General features: G+C 43.1%; 4 protein-coding genes across 7 annotated transcripts; 2 read left to right on the plus strand and 2 right to left on the minus strand.

The window, feature by feature from the left end:
- Nucleotides 1–306: 306 nt before the first annotated feature.
- MRPL40 (mitochondrial ribosomal protein L40) lies at nt 307–2,826 on the plus strand. Of its 2 annotated transcripts, none has more exons than XM_084272021.1 (4): nt 307–461; nt 897–984; nt 1,948–2,103; nt 2,447–2,826. In XM_084272021.1, the coding sequence occupies exons 1-4, from the start codon at nt 410–412 to the stop codon at nt 2,754–2,756; spliced, it is 606 nt and encodes a 201-aa protein (XP_084128147.1). In that variant the 5' UTR covers nt 307–409; the 3' UTR covers nt 2,757–2,826. The 2 variants fall into 2 exon arrangements, with proteins under 2 accessions (XP_084128147.1, XP_084128148.1); XM_084272022.1 differs by having other exon boundaries at nt 313–462; nt 901–984.
- An 845-nt stretch (nt 2,827–3,671) lies between these two features.
- LOC311198068 (synaptic plasticity regulator PANTS) lies at nt 3,672–4,783 on the minus strand. The gene is made up of 3 exons (XM_084271953.1): nt 4,741–4,783; nt 4,482–4,649; nt 3,672–3,972 (listed from the first exon to the last, which is right to left on the minus strand). The coding sequence occupies exons 1-3, from the start codon at nt 4,762–4,764 to the stop codon at nt 3,847–3,849; spliced, it is 318 nt and encodes a 105-aa protein (XP_084128079.1). The 5' UTR covers nt 4,765–4,783; the 3' UTR covers nt 3,672–3,846.
- A 998-nt stretch (nt 4,784–5,781) lies between these two features.
- UFD1 (ubiquitin recognition factor in ER associated degradation 1) lies at nt 5,782–13,442 on the minus strand. 2 transcript variants are annotated; one of them, XM_084272008.1, is made up of 12 exons: nt 13,313–13,442; nt 12,729–12,861; nt 11,954–11,986; nt 11,028–11,149; nt 10,552–10,682; nt 10,097–10,169; nt 9,362–9,430; nt 8,778–8,843; nt 8,437–8,484; nt 7,986–8,074; nt 6,911–6,992; nt 5,782–5,907 (listed from the first exon to the last, which is right to left on the minus strand). In XM_084272008.1, the coding sequence occupies exons 1-12, from the start codon at nt 13,313–13,315 to the stop codon at nt 5,833–5,835; spliced, it is 924 nt and encodes a 307-aa protein (XP_084128134.1). In that variant the 5' UTR covers nt 13,316–13,442; the 3' UTR covers nt 5,782–5,832. The 2 variants fall into 2 exon arrangements, with proteins under 2 accessions (XP_084128134.1, XP_084128135.1); XM_084272009.1 differs by lacking the exon at nt 13,313–13,442 and having other exon boundaries at nt 12,755–12,846.
- Nucleotides 13,443–13,961: 519 nt separating this feature from the next.
- Nucleotides 13,962–25,459, plus strand: CDC45 (cell division cycle 45; the record flags this gene model as incomplete). 2 transcript variants are annotated; one of them, XM_084272010.1, is made up of 18 exons in its annotated part: nt 13,962–14,012; nt 15,243–15,302; nt 15,577–15,669; nt 16,131–16,268; nt 16,848–16,991; nt 17,848–17,903; nt 18,452–18,500; nt 19,245–19,306; nt 19,673–19,723; nt 20,525–20,644; nt 21,048–21,179; nt 21,582–21,680; nt 21,923–22,084; nt 22,283–22,421; nt 22,778–22,861; nt 24,017–24,135; nt 24,595–24,671; nt 25,395–25,459. In XM_084272010.1, 18 exons carry the CDS (start codon nt 13,962–13,964, stop codon nt 25,457–25,459), a joined length of 1,701 nt encoding a protein of 566 aa, XP_084128136.1. The 2 variants fall into 2 exon arrangements, with proteins under 2 accessions (XP_084128136.1, XP_084128137.1); XM_084272011.1 differs by lacking the exon at nt 16,131–16,268.
- Between the last annotated feature and the right edge of the window lie 729 nt (nt 25,460–26,188).

Genomic DNA, 26,188 nt, shown 5'->3' on the forward strand with positions numbered 1-26,188 from the left:
CGCCTGGCAACCGCCTAACAGGCCCGGCGGGAAACAATCGCCCCCGAACGCCGACGTTCCCCGGCCGCGGCCGGCGGGGGGCGAGATCCCGCGAGGCGTCACCGCCCCGCCCCCAGGGCGGGCGCGCGCGCCCGGGCGCGGCGAACGCCCCCTGCCGGGCGGAGCGAGGCGGCGGGGGCCCGGCGGGGGCGGGGCCCGGAGGGGGCGGAGCGCGGGAACGGCCCGAAGGGACGTGTCTATAAGTAGGCGGGGTTGGGGGGCGGGGCTTCCTCACGTCTGGCCGCGCAGGGCCGGGCTGTGGCGGCGTGGCGAGCCCGGGCGGAACGTTTGTGAGGCGGAACAGAAGCTGCGGGGAGCGGAGCGTGCCCGGGGAGCGGAGCGGGCTCGCCGCTGGCACCATCAGGGAATCATGTTGGCGGCCGCAGCCCGGGCGAGCTTGGGGCTCGGTGGCGCCCGGTTCAGGTAGGACGGGGAACCGGGAGGGGAGCGGCTTTCCGGGTCCATCCGTTGCGGGCGCCCGGGGAGGCAGCCGGGCGAAGCGCCCCTTGCTCGGTACTTCCGCTCCTCTCTGTCCCGGCGAGCCCCGGGCCCGGTCCCCTCCCGCGCTCCGCGGTGGGGAGCGGGAGGGGGTGAGTGGGGGGGCTGGGCCCGTGCCCGGGGGAAGCCGGAGCGGGGGCAGCAGGGCCGGGGCTGTCACACCTGACACGCACCGAGCTGCGGGGAGCGGCTGCGCGGGAGCGGAGCGGCTGCTTCGCGCGCGTCGCCGGCCAGTTCGCCACAGGTGGTTGAGAGCTCGGGGTTGTTGGCGACTCGCGGCTGAGAGGTGGCTTCGCGTCCTGCAGGGGCAGCGCCCTCAGCGCCAGCTTCTTCTCACGCTTTGCGTTCCTTTCTCCCCTGAAGCTCTCGGCTGCCGCAGACGGTCCCGCTCCGAGGGAGCCACTGGCAGACGTCCCTGCTGGCCCTGGGGGCATCTCTCCCTGTGAGGTGAGTGCCGCTTCGCCGAGGCGCTGCAGTGTTTTCATCCCTAGGGGAACACGTATTTCCCCACGGCCAGTTTAGCTCCTAACGACAGATTTTTGCTTTTAAGTCACTGTACGTAAAAGCAGCTCAGAGCCATTGGCCTCTTGAGGCGAGTTTCACAGCAACCTGTACAGTTGCTGCTTGTGTGTAGCTGTATTTGCTTCCTCGGCTGCAGGACGTGGTTGGAGATGTTCAGATTTAAGCTGTGCTGCAGAATTCCTGTTTGAGCAACACTGGAAGTGAAAGCCTTGCTGAACTGGAAATACTTTCTGTAACGTGGCACACTGGACAGCCTGCGTTTATGTACATGCTACGCTTTGGTATCTGGGTTTTGTTTGGATGTAACTACATATAAAACATCCTGGTAGCTAATAGGTACCATCAGAGAGACTGTTTCTAACCACAGAAGTTGTTTATTTGATGGAACAATACTACCCAGGCCTGCTGTGAGGATTAGTGTTTGTGGAGCCTGGCCAGTGTTACCTTGGATCTGCGCAGAGAAGTGCAACAGGAGAGTAACATCTGCACCTTCAATTTGGTTCCAGATGGGGAAATTTTAAAAGCACATCTGAACCCACTCATTTCCTTCTTTAATGCAAGTTGACAGGAATATTTGCAGATAAATCTGTTACCTGCTCTGCTGCGCTCTGAGCTAGTGTGAAATGATTCCAGTTCTGTTTCTGTGGAACTTCCTCAGATTGTTCTGATGTTTAGCACAAAATCAGAGACTGCTTTTTCTCAGGCAGGTGCAGACATATTACTGTCTCCTGGATAATATATTACTTGAATAAAGCTAATGGCTGGCACTTCTATTAGGGGCGTCTGTTAAGGAATGGGAAGGAACAGCCCTTAGAAAAGTGGAAGTTACAGCTGTTGATTTACATGACAACATACCTTCTTTCATTAATCTAATTATTCCCCTTGTAGAGCACAACCAAAGAAGAAGAAGAAAGTGGACCTAAAGAGGGAGCAAGCACAGAAGGATCGCATGAAAAAGAAGCTGAAAAAGTTGGAAAAGGCTGCCCCAGAAATGATTCCAATTGAGGATTTTATAGCACCCATTAAGTACTCAGATAGCAACAGGTGAGGAAGCCTGTCTTTCACCACATGCTTGACTGCGTGGTAGGAATGCTTCTTGTTTCTTTCTCTGCAAAACTGCAGTACAGTGCCAGCTGTGGTGCAAGACCTACCAGGACAAGGCCACAGAAAGCAAATTCTATTTGCTTCCTTTAATAATACTGCAAAAATAGTGAATAATGTGAATTTACTGTAAGATTGACCGTGGAAAACCACAGAGACATTGCATGAATGACATGTGTTCCCTGGGTTTGCAGAGAGCAGTTGTTTGGAGCGGGGTGGTTTGGGTTGTTTTTAAATTGGCTCACTGGCTGTTTCTCTATGCGACTGTTCTCTTATTCCTTATCAGGGTACGAAGTCTTGCCCCTCTGTCCTTTGAGGAGACCGAAAGAAGAGTTTTACTTTTGAAAAAGTGGTGCTTGTTTAAGCAGAAACAAGATGAGGCAGAAAAGAAAGCAATTCAGACCCTGGTAGAAGCCCAGCAAGAAGCACTGAAGGAACTGCGCCTGGAATCTGAGGAGTTGTACCAGGCAGCAATCAGACGAGATGAGGGGCTTTTCCCCTTTGAGAGAGATGGACCTGATTATACCCCACCCATTTCTGGTTATGATCCCCCTGAAGGAAAATGTGTTGATATCACCAAAGTGTACACACAGTGATGGAGGAGTTTGCTGTTCACCCGGCACGAGCTACTGAGCCAAACAGAGGAATAAATGGAGTGAGAATAAACCGTTTCTTCTGTGGGTTAAAATACTGTAGGTGTGTGTGACTGTAAAAAGAACCCCACAAACAAAACAACATACAAAGTACGTTTGGGTTTTTTAAATGGCTGACTGGGTAGGAAGACACCCAACAAAAGTACACTACCATATACCTGTGCTGTGCTAGGGCAAGACAAAGTAGTGGGATTTCACAGAAGATTTAATCTTTCTGGGCTTAAATCCCACATCCCTCTGTGTGCTATTGAGCAGCACTTTTTGCTCTGCATCAAGTGCAAGATTTCTGTGCTGTGAGGAAAGAACGTTACAGTCTTCATGGTCTGCACTACTTTTTCAGGCTTCAGTGAAGTGCTTTTGCAGCTATGAGGGAAACAGGTGAAAAACATACTATGACAAAGCCGCAGGTTAAGGTGTTTGGGGCTTTTGGGTTGGGGTTTTTTACATTGCCCTGGAGTTTCTAACAAAAGAGAGATCTCTCTTCATTCATTTAAACTTTTATTTTTGTAGTAATTTTGCATACTGCCAGTGACACTGTTCCTGGAGAGCAGTTCCCCAAAGGGGCTGGATTGTGCTTTCAGGGGCTACATCATCATCCCACCCACAATGGCAAATCAGGGAAATCCCTTTTAAGTGCCAGGGGCTGCGCTTGTCCTGGACTGGCAGGGAGGAGTCCCAACTTGCTTTTACTGTCCTAGCTAGAAGGCTTGGGGCGGGTGGTTTGTTCTGACAGTGTGGCTGGTAGGGGCAGAGGTCCTTGTCTAGCAAGAGGAGCAAGATCACATACATATGCACTAATTTGGGTGTTGCCAGGTGAGTTGCTGTGGTGTAAGACAGCAGTAACAGACCAGAATCAAATTAAGCACCTTGGTTCTCACTTTAATAAATAAACCCTCAGTATTTTTGAATATTATAGTATTGCAGGGCAGAGGTACAGTTGTATAATTTCAAAATGACACAGAAGAAAACAAAAACCCAGCATAGTTGTGTGTGGTGTATTACATCACTGAGCAAACACAGCGACACAGCCTGGCTAATTTGGTTTGCCTTCGTCGAGTGGGAGATACCAGTCTGGTGGTGGTCTCTTCCTGAGCGTCCACACTGGGGCGTACTTCTGTTTCTCCATCACTCGAGCTCTTTCACTCTTGCACAGAGCCTCCTGGGACACAGGGGGAAATGTTACTAGGACAGCACTGCACGGTCTGGTTTCCCAGAGCGTCTTTCCTGCTGTGGCTATCTGAGATGGAGTAGCACGCGTGTACTGTGCTTAGGTGGAAGCGCTGACTGCCAGCCAGGCAAGCCAGGGGACGAGCTTTGAACTATGTCACGCGGGTATTTGCCTCCATTATGAAGACTCCCGCCCCGGCTGCTGGGAGGAAGAGCTGCCGCAGCCAGGGCCGAGGCCTCTCTCCCCCTTGCCGCCCGCCGGGCTGCGGCAGGAGAACTGAAGCCCGCGGGGGAAGCCCTTTGCCTGTCTCGCAGCGCCTCTGGCACTAGCAGGGGTGTCACGCCAGCCCCTCCGGCTTCCACCCCAAGCAGCGGCTGGCGGTCCAACCCCTCCCCGCGGCGTGTCCGCAGGCGGCCGCGGGCTCTCTGTCCCCCAGCCCCGGGCACTGGGTGCCGCCGGCTCCCGAGGCGGAGCGGGGCAGGCGGGGGCGCGGGCGGTACCTGCGCGGCGGCGGCGCGGCCCTTCTCCCAGGCGCGGCAGGCCTCGTAGTCGTCTCGCCAGCGGCCGCAAGCCGGCATCTCCCCGTGCGCGTAGTAGTGGTGGAAGGCGTGCCGCAGCCCGCGGCAGTGCTTCCACTCCCACAGGTAGTCCTCGCACGACCGCGGCGGCTGCGGGCAGACAAAGAGGCCGCGCTCAGCCACGATACCGCCCCCAGCCCGGGAGCGAGCCCGGGCCCCGGCCCCCTCCCGCCCCGCTCACCCGCCAGGCCCCGCCGTCCGCCATGCTGCGCTCCGCCACGCCACCAATCCCCAGCGGGCGCTGCGGGAGACCCGCCGGCCCGGCCAATGGCGACGAGGCAGCCGCTTTGCACCGCCCCACCCGCGTCCGTGCTGGCCAATGGCTGCCTGTGGGGCGGGGCTGCCCGCACAGCACGTGACACACGGCGCTGCCACTTCAGCCCCGGCGCCCCGCCCCGCCCGCGGTCCCGGGACAGCGGCAGACATCCCCCCCCTCCCGGGGTTCCTCCCGAAATGAGCACACCAGGGACGCAGCGGGTTAGCAAGGGACCTTTACTCGGCCGCTCAGGAGGGAGCAGAGGGGTGTCAGCCGCTTGCCCGCGCCCCGGCTCCGACAGGACGCGCCGGCACCCGCAGGGACGCGGGGTCGGGACCGGCCCCGCTGCTCCAACGCGCGGGACGCTGGCTTCGTGCTCCCTTGCTGGCACCGAGCCTCGCTCACCCCTCCCTCCACACACCAGCGGATTGCTACAGTACGGTACTGTACCTAGGCTATTAAAAGGCAGTTATTAATTATAAATATAAAAAGCCATTACAGGGGGTTGCTTAGACTGACTTCTAGGCCAACACCTGAAGCTAAGACCGAAGAGACTCCCTGCACAGAAGTCCCCAACACCACGGTGTAAGCCTTCATTTGCACCACACCAAAAAGCTTACCTGAAATTCTGGCAGAATACATAAGAGAGGAAGGAAAATACCAAGCACAGAGCAACATGAGACCACCATTGCTCAGGAGATAAGAAGGGAGGATGTAGTCTAAGAACCGGACCTCTCAGTAAGGTAGACGTGGTTGGTTTTACTTCCCAGGTTTACCTGACATACTTTCCTTCTTTAAAACACGTACAAAAAAACCCTCCTCCTGAATTTCTAGAACTTAATTTTCAGTTGAAAATTCAGACAGTCTGACACAGCTCCGGTTTTAAACGTGAAACCAAAACCAGTAAAAGTGTTCCTGCGTTGCAAAAAGATCTCTCCTCTCAACTGCAATAACTAAGATCCAATATGCTGCAATTGTTGTTTTATTTTCCTCCTAACTGACTAAAGGTACCACAACTTAAGGTTTTCTTCCCTTTTTGCGCAGGGACTGGCCTTCTCCTGAAAAGGCAATAAACCGGCTCCCAGATTCATCCTGGAAAAAGGAAAGAGGGAAAAATGGTTGTTACATCTTTGGCCCACTGTTTGCATGTGATGAAAACTGAACAAGTGTTAGAAAGAACATTCCATCAGAGCAGCAACCGACTGTAGACATTTCACATCCTGTCGTGGTTTTACCCCGGCTGAGAGCCAAGATCCACGCAGCTGCCTGCTCTTTAAAGGACAAGAGTAGGGGGAGAAGGGGGGAAAGTGAGGCAAGGGAAGGGAAAAGGAAGGGGCAAATAACAACCCCAAAACCAAGAAACCAAAAGCCCGTGGGTTGGGATAAGGATAGTTTACTGAATAGCAGAAAGATAAAATATAACAATGCCAACAGGACTTTAGAGCAAAAAATCTATGAAGCTGTTGATACACAATGCAGTTTCTCACCAAACCCACAGCTCAGGCCGTGCCACCCAGAGCCATCCCGGAACCCGACCCTGCTCCTCCTCCCATCAGCCCCCCTTTATACTGAGCAGGATATAATTGGCATGGAATACTCTCTTTGGCCAGTTTGGGTCACCTGTCCTGGCTTCGCCCCTCCTTTCTCATGAATAGAGAAATATGAAGAACTGAGAAAGTCCTTCACTGCTTGACCACAACTAAAAACATCAGGGTTTTATCAGCACTGCTCCCATTTTAACACTCAAACACAGCATTCCATCTGCTGCTATGAAAGAAGTTAACTCCATCCTGACCGAAACCAGGACACATCCTTAATCTACATAACGACCACTGTCTTCCTGAAAATAAAACATGGGCATTTCAGGGACCTGGCAGCCAACTGGAACAAGGAAGCACTGGCTTATTAGACTTGTATTCTTTTTACGTAAGCAAGCAAGGACACTGGGGGTTGTCCTTTCACCTAACTCAAACCACTGCTTAACAGAACCATGCTGTGAAAAAATGAAGTACAGAGAGAGGAACCACAGACTGGGGACAGTAGCTCTAATTTTCTTGATTCTGTGCAACACTGGAAAGGATTCAACTTTATTTACCTCTTCGACTTTCTTAACTAGTGGACGTGAGTTTCTAATGAATGTGATTCTGCCGATCTTGAAGTCATAGTTGGGGATTCCTCTGGAAAAGAAGCATAAAAATAATTATGAAAGAGGTTCTATACCTAGTACCCAGATGAACACAGCAAGACCTATTCTGTGTCTGTCAGTACTGTACTAACACTGGCTGCAAACAATACGAGAGTTAAACCACTGAATTATCTTCCTAAGGTAGGTATATGCTGTGTGAAGGCAATAATCAGATAACAGAGCTGCTGGGGAAGCCTGGCTGTGGGCTCGTTTCCATGTAGCCTGTGGTTTTCACAGGTCTATGGGACATGTGCGTTCACAAGGGCTCAGGTTTTATTGTGACTGGTGTAGATGACAGAACATGACAGGAACCATGCCCCTACACATTTCCATTAACTCTGGATTTTCTGAATTTCCTTTTAAAGAAATTCCCCCCCCTAAAAAAAAGCCAACCCCAAACCAAAACCAAGCCAAAAACCCCACACATAGCTTGGTTTTGGTTATTCACCCAACTTACAGATTTCCTTCTACACCAGATCTCACTTTACAGCATCACTTTATCCAGCCCAGCCTAGACCTGCTGCCTCTCCCTACTTGTCTTCTATCAAACCAGAGTTGATTCAGTTAATTTCAGAGATGCACAGAACTGTAGGGGCTGGAAGGGACCTCCAAAGACCATCTAGTCCAACCCCCCTGCCAAAGCAGGTTCCCTGGGACAGGTTGCACAGGTCAGCATCCAGATGGGTCTTGAATATCTCCAGAGAAGGAGACTCCACACCCCCCTGGGCAGCCTGTCCCAGGGCTCTGTCACCCTCACTGTGAAAAAGTTCTTCCACATATTGGTGCAGAACATTTTTGTAACCTTAACTTAGAATCTGCATCTTAAGTAGTCAGGGACATCACAGTCTAGAAGATGAGACTATTACAATTTTCTAAATGCAAATTTATGACAAATTAGCTTGTTTCTATTGAAAGAGCAGAAGAAAAAAAATAAAGGTCCAACACCACTCCTTCACTCACTGAGAAGTGAATGAAACAGACCTACCTTCGAATGTCTCCAGGTTTAATGGGCGATGGACTAGGCTCAACACCCTTCTTCTTGCCATCCAGTCTGTTCCCAGAACCAGAGAATGCCTATGTAGACATAACAAGTTTTAATTTAATCTTACCTTGTATTTGAAAGCACACTGCACAGGGATACTGTACTCTCTAAAAGCTTACTGCAATTTTTATTTCATTATTTAATTCAGCATGTTTCTTTTTGATACATAAAAGCTGATGAACCTTGGTTATAGGAGAATACTTTGGTCTCCCATTGTCCTTTTAAGCCCAGCAAGTCCTACTGCTCCTGGCTGCAAGCCCCACAAAACATTCCCAGATGTTTGTCAGTTAAACCACGAGCACCTCTAAGACCAGGTACTAGTATTTTGCAGTTGTCTGGAACAACCTTCCCTCACTATTTTACATCATTCAGAAAACAGTAGTAAGGGACTTACACGAAATCCTATGTCACTCACATATCCACTGTGGTCTGTTTCAACATCCTGCAAAGGAAAAAACAAGCGAGTTCATTGTGTTTGTGCTGTGATATGCAGAACACATCAAAAGCAGTTCCACATATTTCTGCCCAAAAAAACTCTTCAGAACAATCTCTTTCCAAAATGAACAGTTGGTAAACAACTGTATCCTAAGAAACATAAGCAAACACATCCCATAAGTAAAATTTAGTCTGAAGAATTTGTTTCAGGAAGAAAAAATATGTTGGCACTCCCTGCTCCATCACAAGCAAGGCCGACTTCTAGGGAACACCCTTTTGAAGAACAGAAGCTTAACCTACTGTGGTCTCTTCATGCTGTGCACTTCTTTCTGGTTCTTTGTAACCCAAAGGAGCATCAAAATCCACCTGTTCACAAAAGAAGCATAAAAATAAGTGAGACTGGTATTTTTCTTTTAATCATAAGCTTACTGTTCCTCAGAACTCCGCAAACTCTCACTTCTCTCTGATCTAAAAAGGACCAAGGTTTGCTTGCTAAACTTTTAAACTCAAAACTAAAAAGACTAAGCTTCACAGGAATGAGTAATGAAATGTAATTGCAACAGAGCAGTAACACATCAGCCTGCAATATCACTAGAGTTTGAATCAAGACAAGACTGTTAAACTCAGGCTATAAACCAGGTTGAAGCTAAACATTAAATTCAAGGCACTACAGTCACCTGATGGTACATGAAGTGTAGCTTGAGACCACAGATGTGGTTACAAAGGTACACGGGGCAAAATGAGTTGCCTTCCCCATCCCATCTGATTTTACCTTTCCTGCTGCTTCACAGACACTGGGTGTACAGTGCTACCACTGAGTAAGATGTCCTCTCCTTTTGAGAGGACACAGTAAAAGCAGACCTTCCACATCAGCATTAACTTACATTCATGTCACATTCTATGATGGACACAGCCTTATCCGGTTTGGTCTCCATTACCCGAAGCTCATAGATCTGAAACAGGAGTAAACATTTTAAGATTGCACATGAAAGAGCTCAACTTACACACAAGAAAAGCTTATCTCAACCTTCCCCTTCTGATAGCTTCAAGAAAACTGAACTAAGTTCTCTTTATGCTGAGAAGTTATGTCTTAACTGAGAAGACAGCTATACACTAGAGCACCTACTTTTCACTGTACCTTGCTGCACTCTCACTGTACCTTAACATGTGTTTTTGAAAACAAGTTACGAATCCAGGGTAAATTTTGTCCCTTGACTTGTAAAAACATCAACTGCACAAAACTTCACTCTCTCCTGACTCAAGAGTCCAAACAGCAGCTCACGACAAGACTGAACTGACCCCTTTTCTCCTCCAATAGAAAACCAATTCCGAAATCCACCACCTGGGATTGCTTCTCAATACCACACAGCTCTGTGTTGATTGTTTTAGCACCAACATCCAACAACCCAGCTTAGTGTACAACCCCAGGAGACCAAATGTGCAGGTGTGCTGACAAAAATACTCATCTATAAAAATCTATCAGCAAGATGTAGTCAAAGTACTTCTGTGGTCACAATCTACTGAAACACAGGGGCTGTTTTTCACACAGGACAAAACTTATTTCCTCAAATGGATGGTATTGGAACCAAACTCGCATGGACTGGTGTTGGGTACTGTACCTTCTCATTGTAGTTGATGGCAATAACATCCCCAGTAGTTAGACAAGCAAAGTTTCTCAGCGCATTTTCTAATCTTTGGAGCACGTTAAGACAAAACACTTGTTTTCAATGGGAAATGAGAAGTTTAAAGTTACTACATTATAAAGCCCTGAACCTTTGTCTCTCAAAAGTGGTTTAAAAGTCATCAGTAGTGTAGAACGCCTTTTAGCAAAAAAATTGGGTGCACAAGCTCTTCCAAGAGACACTCAAACTCCTTGGACTTTAATGCAAGTTTCCCGCTTCTTCAGTCCAGGCTACGCTCTGTGCCATCTCTGTACATAAGCTCACCATCCTTCTTGTTTTCAGAAGGAACATTGGAAAAGCATGATCCACACCTGAAAAGCTAGCTCTGTTTCACCACACCAATTTGGGAGAAAACTTTTGTTCCCTGCTCCGTAACTGAATAAGAAGGATACACAGCTTTGGGATTGGTGATGTCAAGAAAGTCTGGACTCTGGGGCTGGAATTTTGAGTAAGTAGCAACTTGAAGATTAACACTCTCCACTTGCACCAGGCCTCCTTCTTCCAGGAGCAAGTTCTGCATCATCTGCAAAAATGAAGAGAGATACACAAACCACTGTCACCATGACAGATAATTTTCATTCTCTTTCCTTGCACACAGCTATTTTTGCTGGGGTCAGTATCTACCTTGAAATGCAACTGTTTACTGTGGTCTAATTTCAGGAAGAAAAAGCCAGGTGTATCTTAAAAAGCAGCTTGCTTTGCTTACTTAAACTCTCACAGAAGGAAAGCTGACGTGACTGACAGCTGCTGTAGGAACATGACTAGCAGAGACACGCGCTTTCAGGAAACCTCCACCTCTTTAATATCAAACTGGCAATTCAAGAATCCTGCTCTTCAGGTTTTGACAGTTCAGCACGAGACAACTCACCCAGTGTGGAAGGTAACATATGCCCTCATCAGCCACGAATTCAAGCACTCCACAGTGTGTCATTCGGTCTGAATTTTTATTGGTCAGCTTGAACAGCATCGGGTAGGTGATATTAAGTCGGCCTGGTGAGAAAGGAGACAAACTTTTTATTTGTTAAAAGCCATTAACAGGGATTTGAAGCTTTCAGAGACTGAACATCAGCAAGAGAACTGGCTGGACTAGAGGGGAGGATTCCCTTTACACCATTATTCCAACTGCTCAAAACTACAAATCCAGGAGAGAAGGTAGACACACGAATACTGTATCGCCAGAGCAGTTCGAGCTTTACATGCCTCTCCAACACCTCCTCAAGCTCAGAGATGAGCAGGCAGCGGGTATTAGCAGAGAAATCTATTACTGTTATGTCCTCGTGCTATCATCAGTTAGCTCCTACCTAATGAATATTAACAGCCCCTGCCCATTTTAAAATGCAATCCTGACTAAATAATTTCTCTAAGAAATTCTATTAAGGCTAAAACTCAGAGGAGGGAAAGGAATCCTTAGTTAAAATACCCAATAAAGACCATTTATCCAGTTATCTTCATTTAAAAGTTAATTATCACTTAATTTCTAAAATTTTTTTTTTTTCTGGACAACAGTACCCAGAACAAACAGGTTGGGATTAAGAATTTACTAAATTAACTGTAACCATTATACTGAGTACGCTATTAATAGTTAATAAATATCGATTCATGCCCAAGCCTTCAGAGGTCTGTACTTTAAGATGGACAAGCCCCATTAATTCTGATGGACAAAATACCTCTAAAGTACATTTTTTAACTAATCAATCTTAAATTCTGTAAGCCAGATTTTAATAGGTGCCTAACATACTGTGCTATTTGTTCATATTTCTAATGTTGTTATTCCAGAATAAAATATTAACTTACTGAGTTGATCCAGAGCTGATGGTGGCATAATTACTGCAGAAATTAATAAGAATGTCAGATTAGGAAAAGTATAGCTGTACAGAGTACATAACAAACAGTTCTAGCCTTCCTTTCTTTAGGATCTCCTCTAAAGGAAGGAGATTCTAAAAATTTCCTGCAAATTCAAATTTGAGCCAGAGATTTCTTTAGGATCAGTCATGACAAATATACCAGCTAGCATCGAGAGTTCAGAATTTAATCAAGAAAAAAAGAGAAGACAAGGTTTTACAATACCTAAAGAAAACGTTTCCTAAAGGTTATTTTATTTCTTTGGGCTTACAGGTGCTCTTAAATCACTAGCAACTCTAAACTACATAGCATAGTTGATTAAGTTGGCTGATCTTTGTTCAATCTTTGTTCAAGTTAAGCGAGGTACAACAAGGGGGGGGGGGGGGGAGGAAGACCTTAATCATAAGCTTCCATGGCTTATACCACGGTGAAGATTTTAATAAGAGACTTTTAAAAAGACAAATGTTTTCTTCGGATGCTTGCAAACCAGGCCTCACTCGGTAAGTTTACTAATTACACACTAACGCGACAAAGCCCTCCTCCTTCCTCCTTAAAGGCTGTTTGGCTTTTGTAAAAGCTCCACCCCGGGTGCTCCTCCAGCTCCGACCATAACGCCAACAGCTGTTCAACAGTGTTTCTGCAGCCTCGGCCAAAGACTCTACCGCTCGCTATCATTTACTAACACTCGTTCCAACAGGTTATTAGTCAAAATAAAACATGCACATACTCTTCCCGCCTTTCTCCACATCTGACCTGTCATTAGGTCCAGCAAGCATGGATACCGAGAAGCAGCGGTATTGGGTTGAGAAGCGGTTCTGGAACACCCGAGGGATGGGGTGATCGAACATATTAAAGGAGAACTAGAGGGAAGGAAAAACAAATAACACAACAGAACACAAAGAGCGCGTTAATAGGTGCCCACGGCAGCCCCAAGCGCCACAGCGCTCGCCCAAGTCTCCCGAAGTTCAGCTACCCCGACACTTCGCAGCCGCACCGCTGACTTCCCCGGCAGCCCCTGGGCTCCCAGGCAGCTGGACGCTGCTGGGGAGGCGGAAAATGGAAGCAGCGCGCTCCCGGGCTCGGCCGAGCAACCGGCCTCCGCGGAGGAGCCGCCGACACCCGCCGCCCGCCCGCCCTCAGCTTAGCGCTCCGCACCGGCGCCGCTGCTCGCTGCCTCCGAGATCGGGTTTTCGCCGGCGGGCGCCGGCGGGAGAGACGCCGCGACTGGCGACGACGGGACGCGGGGCCCGCTCGCCCGCCCGGCCGGCCGCCGTGACTCGGCATTTTCCCCGGCCGCCTCACTGGCCTCACCATGGCGGCGGCGCTGAGGCACACAACGGCCGCGCTCGAGCTCTCCCCGGGACTCGGTGGGACGCGGGAAGCCGGCTCGGGCCGCTCTCTCGCTTGACGGGGCTTCGGCCGCCACCGCGGGGCCCACCCCACGGCCCTCCCCCACCGCGCTGCCCCTCCCAGCGTGCCGCGCGGCGCCCGCCTCCCGGGCGGCCATCCCGTGTCCGGGCGGAAGGCGGGATCTCGCTCCCGCCGACACGACCATTATGGAAGGGTTTTGGGGCCCTTTCGTCTTTCTTCAGGCACCAGGTGCTAGTGGGACCCTCCCGCCTCTTCGTCTGACTAGTTTAAAGTAGCCAAGCACACAATTTGCCCGCGGCAAAGATGGCTGATAAGGCAACCAAACCCAGCCGGTACTTCCGGCTAAAATACGCCTTGGATTGGCCAGTCGCGTGCTGCGCGACTCCCTTTTCCCAATCCCATTGGCGAAGGCGCGGAAGGGGTTGGGCGGTTCGCCCAATCCGCTCTGTGAAGGAGGGGCGGGCGCTTTTCCATTGGCCGTCGCGCAGTGAGGGGAAGACCAATAGGAAGCGGCGCTGATTTGGCGCCCAGTTTGAGTGGGGGCGGCTCATAGCTGACGCCGTTTCGCCGCCGCTCCCGCTCTGCCGCCATGTTCGTCTCTGACTGCCGCCGGGAGTTTTACGACGTGATTATCAGCCAGGTACGGGCTGCGGTCCGCGACCGGGGAGGGCGGTGGCACACCGGGTGTACTGGTGGCGGGCGGAGCTGTCCTCCTCGGGCTGTTCCGTACGGGGCTGCAGTAGTTCCCGCCGCCTCACGGAGCAGGGGCTGTGCCGGGGCGGCTGTGGCTCTTCGGGACTCTCTGGGCCTCGGGAGGCGGTGAGGGGTGTTGGGGCCGGTGGATGCTCCCGTCCCTGGCGCTGCCGGTGTGGGGGAGGCGGCTGTCAGGGCGGCGGAATGCCTTGGGCCGCGCTGAGGGCGGCGGGCCTGCCAGGCAGCTCGGACTGCGAAAATATCCTTCCCGGGCGCTCCTGAGGCGCTGGAAACCTGAGCCGAGGCTGCTGCCGGCCCGGCGAGGTCTGGCCGAGCTTTACTTACTGTTCGTCTTCTCTCGCGAGTGCTTTTGGTAATCTTGTGGGTCTTTTCTAACGAAGACATCTCTAGATGTATCTTTTTTCTTTATATCTTTTAAACTGCTTTGATACTTTGCTCAGACGCCAAATTCAGCCCTCCTTTAAGGCAGTCATTCTCGTAGCCGGTCTGGTTGGCTCGTGTTTAACCACCAGTTTGCCTAACTTTGGATGTGGATGTGGATACACACACTGCAGCAGCAAGGCTTTTGTTAGACAGTCTTTCAACGTTTCTACCTTTGAAACTATATAACTGATTGTGCAAATTAAAATGTTTCCCTCGACTTCTCCAACTGTGAGAAGAATCTCAAAAAAAAAAAAAAATCCAAAAACCAAATGAAAAAACCACCAAACAACCTTGATTTATGCAAAACAATTTCTTTCAGGACTTGTTTTGCTCCTGTTTTTCCTACAGGATTTTTCTAGTCAGCTCTGTTCCGAATACACTCCTGAAAACTTAGATCTTTCTAGGCACGATGAAAATAGTTGTGGGGCTGACTAGCTTTGAACCTTCAGAACCCCATCCTGTTTGCAGGAGTCTGAACTATAACATTTCCTCAAAGCAGCTGATACATTTTGGGTTATGCGGAGTTGTTTATTATTCATATTTACAAGGATCCAAACTGTTTACTCTTGGTTGCAGTGTCCATTCAGAAGGAACCCTGGGTTATGATTATAATGATCTCTATGGAAATTTTCCACTTTCTTGTCTCATGGTCATCTACACGTTTCATGTTCTGGCACATTAGATTGGGCACCTGTGTTAATATATTAACATTGTTATTCTGGTTTTTTTGCAGCGTGTGCTTCTACTCGTTGCTTCAGATGTTGATGCGTTATGTGCTTGTAAAATACTCCAAGTAAGTTTTATTAGTAAAATAGTAAAAGAAAAAATACCCTGGGATCCTTTGAACTGGGATGAGAGTGAAGGTTTAATTTGCTTTTGTAACTTAATTTTTCCACAAGCTATGACACTGGAAACCGGTAAATCATACCCACAAAGTTCATATAGATTTGTTATTAGGGGTGTTTTCAAAATAAAGCTTCGTATGAAATAGGATTATAGCATGGCACAGCATTGTGGGACAGGTTGTTACCATTCACCTTTGCCAACAGCTGTTTGCTTTGTTTCAGGCCTTGTTTCAATGTGATCACGTGCAATACACACTCGTCCCAGTATCTGGATGGCAAGAACTTGAAACTGCCTTTCTCGAGCATAAAGATCAGGTGAAAAAATACTGGAAATGTTTTAAGTTGCAGCTCATCTTAAATAGGCATGCACTTCCACCCTTTCCCAACTTAAAATGTCGGCTCTAAAGCTAATTGCTGTTATAGGTTACCTCAAAATAGTGCTTACGTTTTAATGTACCAGTAAGAAGCTTGTCAAGCTTTTTACATCAGGTCAAACTAATGTGTTATAATTTTGATAGATTCAAATTAAGTTTGCACACACTTTGAGATATAGAAAGTAGTGATATTGGATGCCCAACACTGTGAATTGCGTGTTTTCTTTTAGGAAATTTTTTTCATTCATGAAATATCAGAAAGTAAATACAAGTTTTGGCAATGAAGAGTGTTTAGGAGGTTTTGTCAAGGTGTTTTCAGTGTTCTGTGTTCCTGCCAATTGAAGTAAAAAAATGCTTTTTTCTTTCTTTTCTTTTCCTTTTTTTAATTTGTTTTGTTTGCAGTTCAAATATTTCGTTTTTATTAATTGTGGGGCCAATGTTGACCTTCTGGAGATCTTGCAGCCTGAAGAAGACACTTTTTTTTTTGTATGTGACAGCCACAGACCTATCAATGTAGTGAATGTTTACAATGACACACAGGTAAGCAATTTGTAATAGAAGTCTTTGCCGTGTGGTGCTTTTCTGTTTTGCAAAGCTGTTTACAGTGTTAGTAGGTCAGTAAGCAGTATTCATGGATATTTGCACTGGTAATTACATGATCAGAAAAATATCTGTTTTCAGTAATAAAATACATACTGCTAGCTGTTAGTTCTCAGTAGTAAGCACCTGTTAATCCTGTTGCTATAAATCAAACTGCTACAAATCAGAGGATAAATATTACCCAGAATGTAGCATGTATTATCTCTGAGCATCTGCCAACAATTAGAGTTTGAGTATTAAGTACAAATTATTTGACGTGACCTTTAGAATTGGTTTTTACGCTTGTTATTTTTAAAGTGATGCTGTAATCAAGTTAAAAAATAATTTTTTACTTATATTTTGCATAATTAAGTGTGGTCTCTGTGCTAAAAGCAGGGGTTTTTCTTATGCTAGAGATCATCACTGCTGAAATTACTTTTTCATATCTCTTCCTTAGTATCTGAAGTAGTCTCATTTGAAATGCTTTTCAGTCACTAAATAAGATACTTTATTTTAAATACTCTTTTTTTTTCTTGCTAGATTAAGCTGCTAGTTAAACAAGATGATGACCTTGATGTTCCTGCTTATGATGATATCTTCAGAGATGAAGAGGATGAAGAAGAGGACTCAGAGAATGAAAGTGATGGGTCAGAACCTTCAGAGAAACGCAGGCGTTTTGAAGAGGTGTGTTTCTGCTACTTTGTTGTGAAAATAAAGAATATTAAAAAGTTATTGCACATACTTTACATCATCATAATAACTACATTTGAGTTTTAAAATTCAGTTAGATCACGAATTCAAGTGTAAGATTTAAAAATAATTACTAATACCAGTAGAATTTTATATACACAAAGTAGCTATCTGAACTGCACAGAAATATTTTCTCCTTATTAAAAAAAAAAACCCATCTTTTGAACTTGATACATAATGCTGTCTTTGTGTAATCAGCAAACTGAAGAGATCTATCCCTGATAATGTGTTCTGGGCTTTTCAGTCTAGCAAAACAATTTATGTAGAGATAAACTTATTTTTTTAACAATTGTTTGAGAAGATAGAAGCTCACAAATGATGTAGCAAGACATTTTCTCTGCCCTTGAAGCAATACACCAACATAAGTATATTATGGTAGACATAAAAAATTAAATTTGCTGTTTGATCTATAAATGTGTTGCAAGAAAGTAAAAGCACAAGGCTAGCGATACGAAGAGAGGATTAAATGTAAAGACCTTCTCAGGTTTACTATCTATTTTGTAGTATTTTTCAATCAATATAGTACTACTTTTTTCCTTACCAAAATATGAAGGGTGCTAACTTAGCAAAAGCAGGTATCAGAAATCCAAAGGAACCGCTCTGAATACCATACACAAAATTTGTTCTTGAGTCTGTTAAATATTTCACAAAGATCTTTGTGATTTCTTTGAGTTTTCAAGCTGATGTTGCTATGTACAGAGTATAATTAAGACAGTCATTAAAGTATCTGCATAGGTGCTAATCTGCTAGAGTGTTTTTCTAGCTTTTTAACATCCAAATTATTTTGCAGGATGTAATAGAGAGAACAATGAAAAGGCGACAGAGGCGAGAATGGGAGGCACGAAGGTGTGTTTAACTGTTTTTTTTCAATGTTGCTTGTATCTTTTTTTATTTTTTTTCTTTGATTAAAATCTTGTTGAGAATACAAAACACATGATACTATACTGCTTGGTTTGCAAGATGCTTGAGTTTTAACTTTTCCAAAGCTGGACATACTAGATAAGAATGAAATGTTTAAATGGATCAGAGTATTCTTATTTCATGTTTCTTAGGGTGAAACTACTGCTTCTGTTTTCTTCTTTTTGTCATCTTTCTTCATGCTGTTAATAGAAATAAGCAGGAACAAATACGATAAAAATGGGATTTGAGAAATGATGGTTGAGTATTTTTTTCGTTGTTACTTTATGAATACATTTCAATGTAGTTTCCACATTGTTTTTCTGAAAGGCAGTTAAATTTTACTAGCAATTTCTAGCCCAAGTTTATTTTTTTAGTTGTTAAAATGAAATTTGCATATTATTTCACTATTCCTAGCTTATATTTTTAACTGGATCCAATGACCTCTTAATGACTTAATCAAATGTGTTGGGTTTTTGGTTTTTTCCTTTTTTCAGACGAGAAATTCTTTTTGATTATGAGCAATACGAATACCATGGGACCTCAGTAAGTATAAACTTTGCTATAAAAACACAAGATGCCAATCTAAAGGTAATTGGAAAAATAGACAATGTTCCAATTATCTAATAATAATATACATTATAATGTTATGTATTGTTATTTTATAAGTAGCTTGACCTATTTATTTGATGTTTTCTGGTTGTGTACATCTGATTTTACCATTGGTGAATTAAATGCATTGAAGCATAGAAACAGTACTGGTAGACTGGCAGACAACAGCCCATTAAGTCCCAGGGAAAATGTCATGTTAACAGTGGGGGAAAATTATAAGCCTGAACTATTAACAGGTTTGTTCCTTGATATCTCTGATGCTCTTAAAGAAATGATAGTGTAAGTTTTTTAGGACTGGACAAAAGTATATCTGTACGCAAAATACTCTCACAAAAAGACTTCAGCATGTAGGGATCTTGTTTGCCTTTTAAAGTCAGAATATTTCAAATACAAGTCTGAGGACTTTGAGCTGTTCCTCCTGTCGTTTGGACTCTCATCTGATTATTTTTGTATTTTAAGTGCTGGTTTATATATAATGCAGCTTTGTAGAGCTATAAAAATATTTTTTCTTCTACTTAATATCTTAGGAAGTAAGACACTGGCGGATTGTCAGTCTCAAGTGTGATTTCTAGAGCTGTAGTAGCATGCTAGTTTTTGGCAAATTTATCTGCTTGATTTGTTTAATGAGGTGAGAGTTTGATGTTTATTTATCTTCTCTTTTTAATTTTCCCTCTATAGTCTGCGATGGTGATGTTTGATTTGGCCTGGATAATGTCTAAAGACTTGAATGACATGTTGTGGTAAGTTTCCATTATTGTTTTTCAGAGGCTAGAAGCTTAAACCCATAGTAAAGACTGGCAAAGTTTCCCTATTTGATTTCAGTATGAGTTTCCAGATTATTTCGTGAGTGGATTTATGCCTTGAGTTGGACGACACATTTGTGTATATTAATTATACGCAGCCAACAGATTTTCCTGGAAAAAGGAAGGATGGTACTAGATGTGAATGTCTGCTAGAGAGGGAATAATAGTATATATCTTTGTTATTGTCTTCTATGGTATCGGTGGTGAACAGCATTTCTGATTTGTTCTGTTAGAGTGTTAAATATTGTATACTGTACTGGGATATTTTTTGATTTAACTTTTTTCCCCTCCCCTCTGTTTCAGGTGGGCTATTGTTGGCCTCACAGATCAATGGGTCCAAGATAAAATCACTCAGTAAGAAAGATTTAATTTTTTTTCATTACTGCTATTATTTGTTATTTTAATCTATGTTTTGAATTGGGGTTAAGAGAACTTAATAGCAACTACTAGAGATCAGGAAAGATATAGGAATTGATATGGTGCAAGATAATTAATAAGCAGTGACATTAAGTATGTTAATGACTGAATGTGGTTTGATGCCTTCCAAAAATGTGAATATACATCAGAAAAAAAAGTATTTTCCTTTTTACACTATTTTAAATTATAATAATGTTATGAAACAGTAATTTAAAAGCAATTACTTTTGTTCCAGGAAGAAATAGTGTTTAATAGTAGTAAATCTATTACAATGATACAGTTTAATGAAATTTAAAAGAATTGATGTTTTATATCCTCCAGCTTCCTCTCTGGTTTTAGTTAAGAGTTTCAGATCTGCTTTTTTCCTTGTTTCTTATTTCTTACTAGATACCACCAGAATTCAGGTAGTATGAGTGTAGACTTTAATTCTGGTGTTCTAGTGTTACTGATCCTCTGATGTTTTTAAGGAGACGAATGTAAGAAGTCACTAATATCTTTACTCAGTCTGTGTTTCTCTCTGTATTGGCTCTATTTTAGTTTTAATTGCCTGGGTGTGTTGCTGACAATTGGAAGAATATTATGTCACAAATTGGTTTGTTGAGTTCTTTTAAGATGTATGTACAGCTTTCTGCTGCTCTCTGGCCAATGTGTAATCTTTAGGAAGCATTTTTCTGTTTTCATAATCAAGTACAAAAATACACAGGAAGAAAGTGAAGTAACGAATTTGTTTTCCTTAAGAATGAAGTATGTGACCGATATCGGAATCCTCCAGCGCCACGTGTCTCGCCATAACCACCGCAACGAGGACGAAGAAAACTCGCTGTCAATCGATTGCATGCGAATAGCCTTTGAATATGAGTATCCTTGCATCAGGTCTGGGGAAAATGAACTCTGCCCACTTGATAAACTGCAGTTGAGTTTTTATCTAGGGGAAAAAAAAAAACAAACCACCAAACAGCACCATCTCTGCTGCTGAGAATGGAATTAAAAGAAATGGAAATTGGAATGTGGTTTTGGACATGAATCCCTCTTTCAGTAGCTCATGTAGCCTCAGTTAAGCTTAACCTTAGAATTAGTTACCAGTCAATCTTGCTTGTTCTCGGTTACATGCTTCTGCAGCTTCCAACTGTATCTTACATAGCACAGACATGCAATATGTGAGAGCAGCTGAAGGCTTATCTATTAGTTGTGGAGTCCTGTTACTATTTGTAAGTTCAAATGATATAAGTGTTTATAATTACTTTCCCTAACTCCTGTTCAGTCTGCGCCTGGCACTTTATCAGCACTGGTCTCTCTATGAAAGTCTCTGTAACACTTCATATACCTCCGCCAGCCTTAAGCTTTGGTCTGTTCAAGGGCAGAAGAGGCTCCAGGAGTTTTTGGCTGACATGGGGTAAGTTATAAAAATTTGGATCTCAATTAAAGGATCATTCTTTCAATTTATTATTGGAAAATATTGAGTGTGTAGCTTACAAGTACTCAGCTGTTTAGTATTTAAATACGATTGTGGGGCTCTGAGTAGGTTGCAGAATCCCTGAGTTGAGTTATGCAGCTTGTGTCTTGGTGTATGAAGAACGCTTCAACTGTATGGCTTTATGGAATAATGGATTCATAAGTAACCTATGCTTTCTCTCATCCACTCATCAATGACTAAAGAACAAAGAATGCAAACAAGCTTACTCAGAATTAACTTGCAAAATTATCTAGTGTTAAGAAAATCCTATGAAAGCAGGTCAAAATAATTGGTTTTCCTGGTATACCTACCAATGTACATTTTTTTTTCTTCTGTTTTTAGCTTACCTTTGAAGCAAGTGAAACAGAAGTTTAATTCCATGGATATGTCTTTGAAAGAAAATCTTCGGGAAATGATTGAAGAATCTGCAAACAAGTTTGGGTAATTTTTTTAAATACAAATGCCTTATCTGAAAATGCTTTTCAGTTAAGCTCAAATATTTTTGTATGAAAAGCATGTAGCATCTTGTTCTAAAAAATATGGGTTTTAAATTGACTAACATTACACTTGTTGTAAATGTTAGGGTATGATTTGTCTTCATGTTTTTAATGTTAGCATACACAGGAGATAGCTGGTCAATGTTGATAATAAAGTAGATAATTTTACTGGGTTTCATTTTGCAGAATGAAGGATTTAAGAATTCAGACCTTCAGTATTCACTTTGGCTTTAAGAACAAATTCTCAGCAAGTGATATAGTTTATGCAACAGCTTCTCTCATGGAGAATGTAGAGAAAGAGGGGCCTGAAACAACTAATTTCATTAAAGCTTTGGACAGTCTCTCCAGGTACTGTAAATGTCTCCTCGTTCTTTTACAATTTTATTTATGGAACTTGGATTATGCACCTTAAAGATGTATTTGATGCTTCAAAAGCCACTAAAGAACAAAACCAAAATATCCCTGTGAATAGTGTTTAGAGAGGTCTTGTTTTTGTGTGAAAAGTTGTATTTTAATATGAATGTCTTTTTATTCGTTCTGTTGCAGGGGTAACCTGGATAAGCTGCACCAAGGGCTGGACCTCGCCAAAAAGCAGTTACGTGCCATTCAGCAGACAGTAGCCAGCTGTATCTGCACCAACCTTGTAATTTCTCAGGGTCCTTTTCTCTATTGCGCTCTCATGGAGGTCAGAATTCTTTCTTTTTTTTTTCTGCTGTGTCATAGTTGAGTAACTCTGTTTCTCCTAACTGCTTGACTCAAAAAGAGTGACTGTCAGAAAGCCCAGTTTATCTATACTGCACTGTCCTCTGACGGGTCAATGTCGACATCAACTCTGAAGTTCCCAAGGGAACAAACAGACCATTTGAAGCTGGGATGGGAGGGCTTTGTATCCAAGTGGGTGAGCTCAAAGTCCTGTGTTGTAATGGTTCTTATAAGCATCCTTTGAGACACACTAAACTTTAGACTTGCAACTAGGTATTTAAATTAAAATAGTGGAAGAATAATCTTGGATTGCAATTGAAATATTTTTTCCTTTCCTAGGGCACCCCAGATGTGAAGCTGTTTTCCAGACCAGTGTCTCTCTGCCTGCTTAGTAAATACTTACTCAAATCGTTTGTGTGCTCTGTAAGTAAATCAAAATCTTTTTTTCAAGCTAACTTTTGGCCTATGTTGCTACAATTTATTAAAAACATTCTATGAAAATCTTAATAATGTTTTTCTGCTAATTGGTTGGATAATTTTAGCACATCTGCAGCTGCTGCTCTAAAAGAAATCTGCCTGGGAGACTTTGTAGCATTAGAAAGAATTTTCATTACTAAGATATTTACAGTCTCAAATCTTTGTGCAATTTTATACGTTTTGAGGGAGCATATCACTAAATATAGACTTTGAAAATTTAGCATCCCCCGTCCCAAAAAGAGCAATATTGTAGGACTGGTTAGCATTATCTGAAGATTTCTGTGTCTGTTTAAGTAAAATACTCTGATCTTTACAAATAATGTAGTTTAAATTGCATTTATCTTTTGAGCTATTAGTTACACATTTCATATAAAAATGAGGTTGTAGGATTGTGAATTCTCTTCACAGTGACCAATTTCTAATTTGTAAGTGCAAGTTATGGTGGTCCATTGCTGTCAGATTGCATCTGTCCTTGTTTTGAAAGTTAGATGTGGTGAATAACTGTCTGCCACCAGGAGCAGGGCATCATTTTAAAACTCAGTGAAACATTTATCTTAAACAAGCTTTTGTTTCATCTACTTAAGTATCTAAAAGTATTAAAATATTCTTATTTCTTTTTTCTATTTAAATTACAAAAATTATTAACACTACAGCTTACAGCAGTAAAACAAAAGGCAGAGGCAAATGATTTCTACTGAAGACTTTGTTTGTCAATGTTTTCTCTGTTTGTATTTTAGTGTAAAATGATTGTTTTAAAAAAATTAAGCCCAGTCAAAGATTTTAGATACCCATACATGCGACTTTGTAGTTTGGGGTTTAAGAGCTTTTTTGAAACTGTGAATGGTATGTTGTATGATTATTTAATTTCTGTGTTAAAATGGAATGCAAGATTGGAGAATAATTTAAATTTCTGTTGGTCCTTAAAGTTATTTTTACTGTAAGAAAGAAGGAGATTAAGAGATTATGTAAAGAAACCACCTTCTGTTGAACTGCATTATACCTGTATCCTGAGATGCATATTTGTAATGCTAGCTCTCACAGAGAGCTGAAACTAAATAGCTTCCTGAGTTTTGTCTAACAAAGAAACTTTCTGACTTCCAGACAAAAAGCAAGCGTTGTAAATTGCTGCCACTGGTAATGGCTGCACCAATGGATGTTGAACAGGGAACTGTGATCATGGTGGGGATTCCTCCAGAGACAGAAAGTTCTGACAAAAAGAAGTAAGCATATTGTTTAAAAGTTCTTACCAAAGGTTATCTGTAGGCTTTTCCTGTCTCTGAAGCAAATATATATTTCCTGTACCAATTTAACACTGAATATGTTGAATTGTATCCTTAAAAATGTGCTTTTGCATGTGTTATGCATGAGATACTTTGAGAAAGGATACAGATGTTCCCAAGCTTCTTTGCAAGGTTTTTGTTGGGTTTTTTCCTCCCTTTTAACTAATTTTGTTTTAAAGGAGGGAAGTAGATCTCTGTATGACCTATGGTTTCATTTCCAAAAGCCTGTGATGTTAAGATTTTTGCACTTGAATAAGCAAGGTGTATGTTGAATACATGACGCATGAAAAACACCTGGAAGACTTTTTCAACTCACAGCAAGGAAAAGTTTCCATACTTCTGTCTAAGGTATAAATATCCTTTTCTGTAACACTCATTTGTATTCTGTTCATCTCCTAGCTTTTTTGGAAGAGCATTTGAGAAAGCTGCAGACAGTACCAATGCTCGGACTTTACACAACCATTTTGACATGTCAAGTGAGTAATGCCGCCTCTTTCATTCACAAATAGTCCTTTAGGGGTCAGTGTTTACGCAGCCTCTGTAATGAATAATGACCCCTCCCAGACAACATAGTTATCTGTGTCTTGCATGCCCTTGATGTTTGCATCTGTGTCATACCCTATTCCCAAGTCTGGTATAAACACAAACAACTTATTTGTCGATCATTTTCCAAGTGCTATCTTGCTGTGCAAAAGTTACAAACTACTCAGCAGAGGCTTGTGTACCTTTTTGAGACATTCCAGATTTTGCATGGACGGGTGATTTTCACGTGTGCACTTCAGTTTAAATTCTATGAGGTTATCTGTGATGGTTTTCTATATTTAGCAACCAAATCAAGTATGGTATTGATGTTAGGAGATGTATTCTTTAGTCTCCATTTTAACAATGAGATATTTATGCAACAAGATTTGTCTAAATTTGTATGTGCTTACAAGAGGTGGATTTTTACAGTACATACTTACATATGCATATTGAAAGTAAAAAGAAACACTCCTTGATTTAAAAAGTGGCTGCTCTGTCAGGTAGGGAGCACCTAGAAATTTGAGTGTGGTGAAATTGTAACAACAAAATAAACTGTGCTTTGCATTTTGTCTAAATAGTCCCTCTTTATAAGCATACTTGGAATGAATATTAAAGCATGACATCTGGTATATCTTCCAGTTATTTGCATCTTGTAATATGAATGTTTCATATTTTAGTAATTGAACTGAAAACAGAAGACCGGAGCAAATTTCTGGATGCACTCATTTCTCTCTTGTCCTAATGGTAAGACAATGTAAGGAATATTGATTTGTAATTAATTTTTTAATTAAGTTAGCAACCAAGTTACATTCGTATATTATCTGTAGAATGTTCTAAGAAAATGTGGCAAAATATAAATTGAAGATAAGAGTTTCCTATGAAGACAGTTGCTTTTCTTTTTGAGGTGGCATACAGCATACAATCAGTATTTTATTTCCTCCTTATGAGAGTTATTGCAGTTTCATCATCCATAAGCTTCTCTTCCATTGCTCTTAACTTCTTCTGGCTTTTTAACTTCATCCAGAAAAAAAGCTGGTATTTATATTGAGAGAAATGGAGGTACTGGTTAACTGTAGCTGATACTGTTACTGGCTTTTCGTGTAACATTTGGTGTGTTTTATTATCATTATGTTGGCTTGAGATCAGGGTGGGATCTTGGCCATAGCACTTCTATTCTTGGCTTTGATGTTGAAGCAGAATTTGCATTTTTCTTGAACAGTATTAAGGTGGTAGCCTATGTTAGTGTGTAGTTTTGATTTGGAATAGGGATAGGGATATAAGGCTTCATTTGTAGTTGTGACTATTAGTATTGCTCTAGTTCAAAGTCTGTTTTAAAGCTACTTTAGCAAGATAGATTTTGCTGTAGATTTGATGAGATTGTCAGATTGTTGCAATTGTCTTCAAATAGTCACTGCTATTTCAATGATGAACTAGTTTTATTGGCTTGTATGCACATTTGATCTGTGGTGAT

The sequence above is a fragment of the Gallinula chloropus genome (genome assembly GCF_964237585.1).
Source record: "Gallinula chloropus genome assembly, chromosome: 17".
NCBI classification, from domain to species: Eukaryota; Metazoa; Chordata; class Aves; order Gruiformes; family Rallidae; genus Gallinula; species Gallinula chloropus.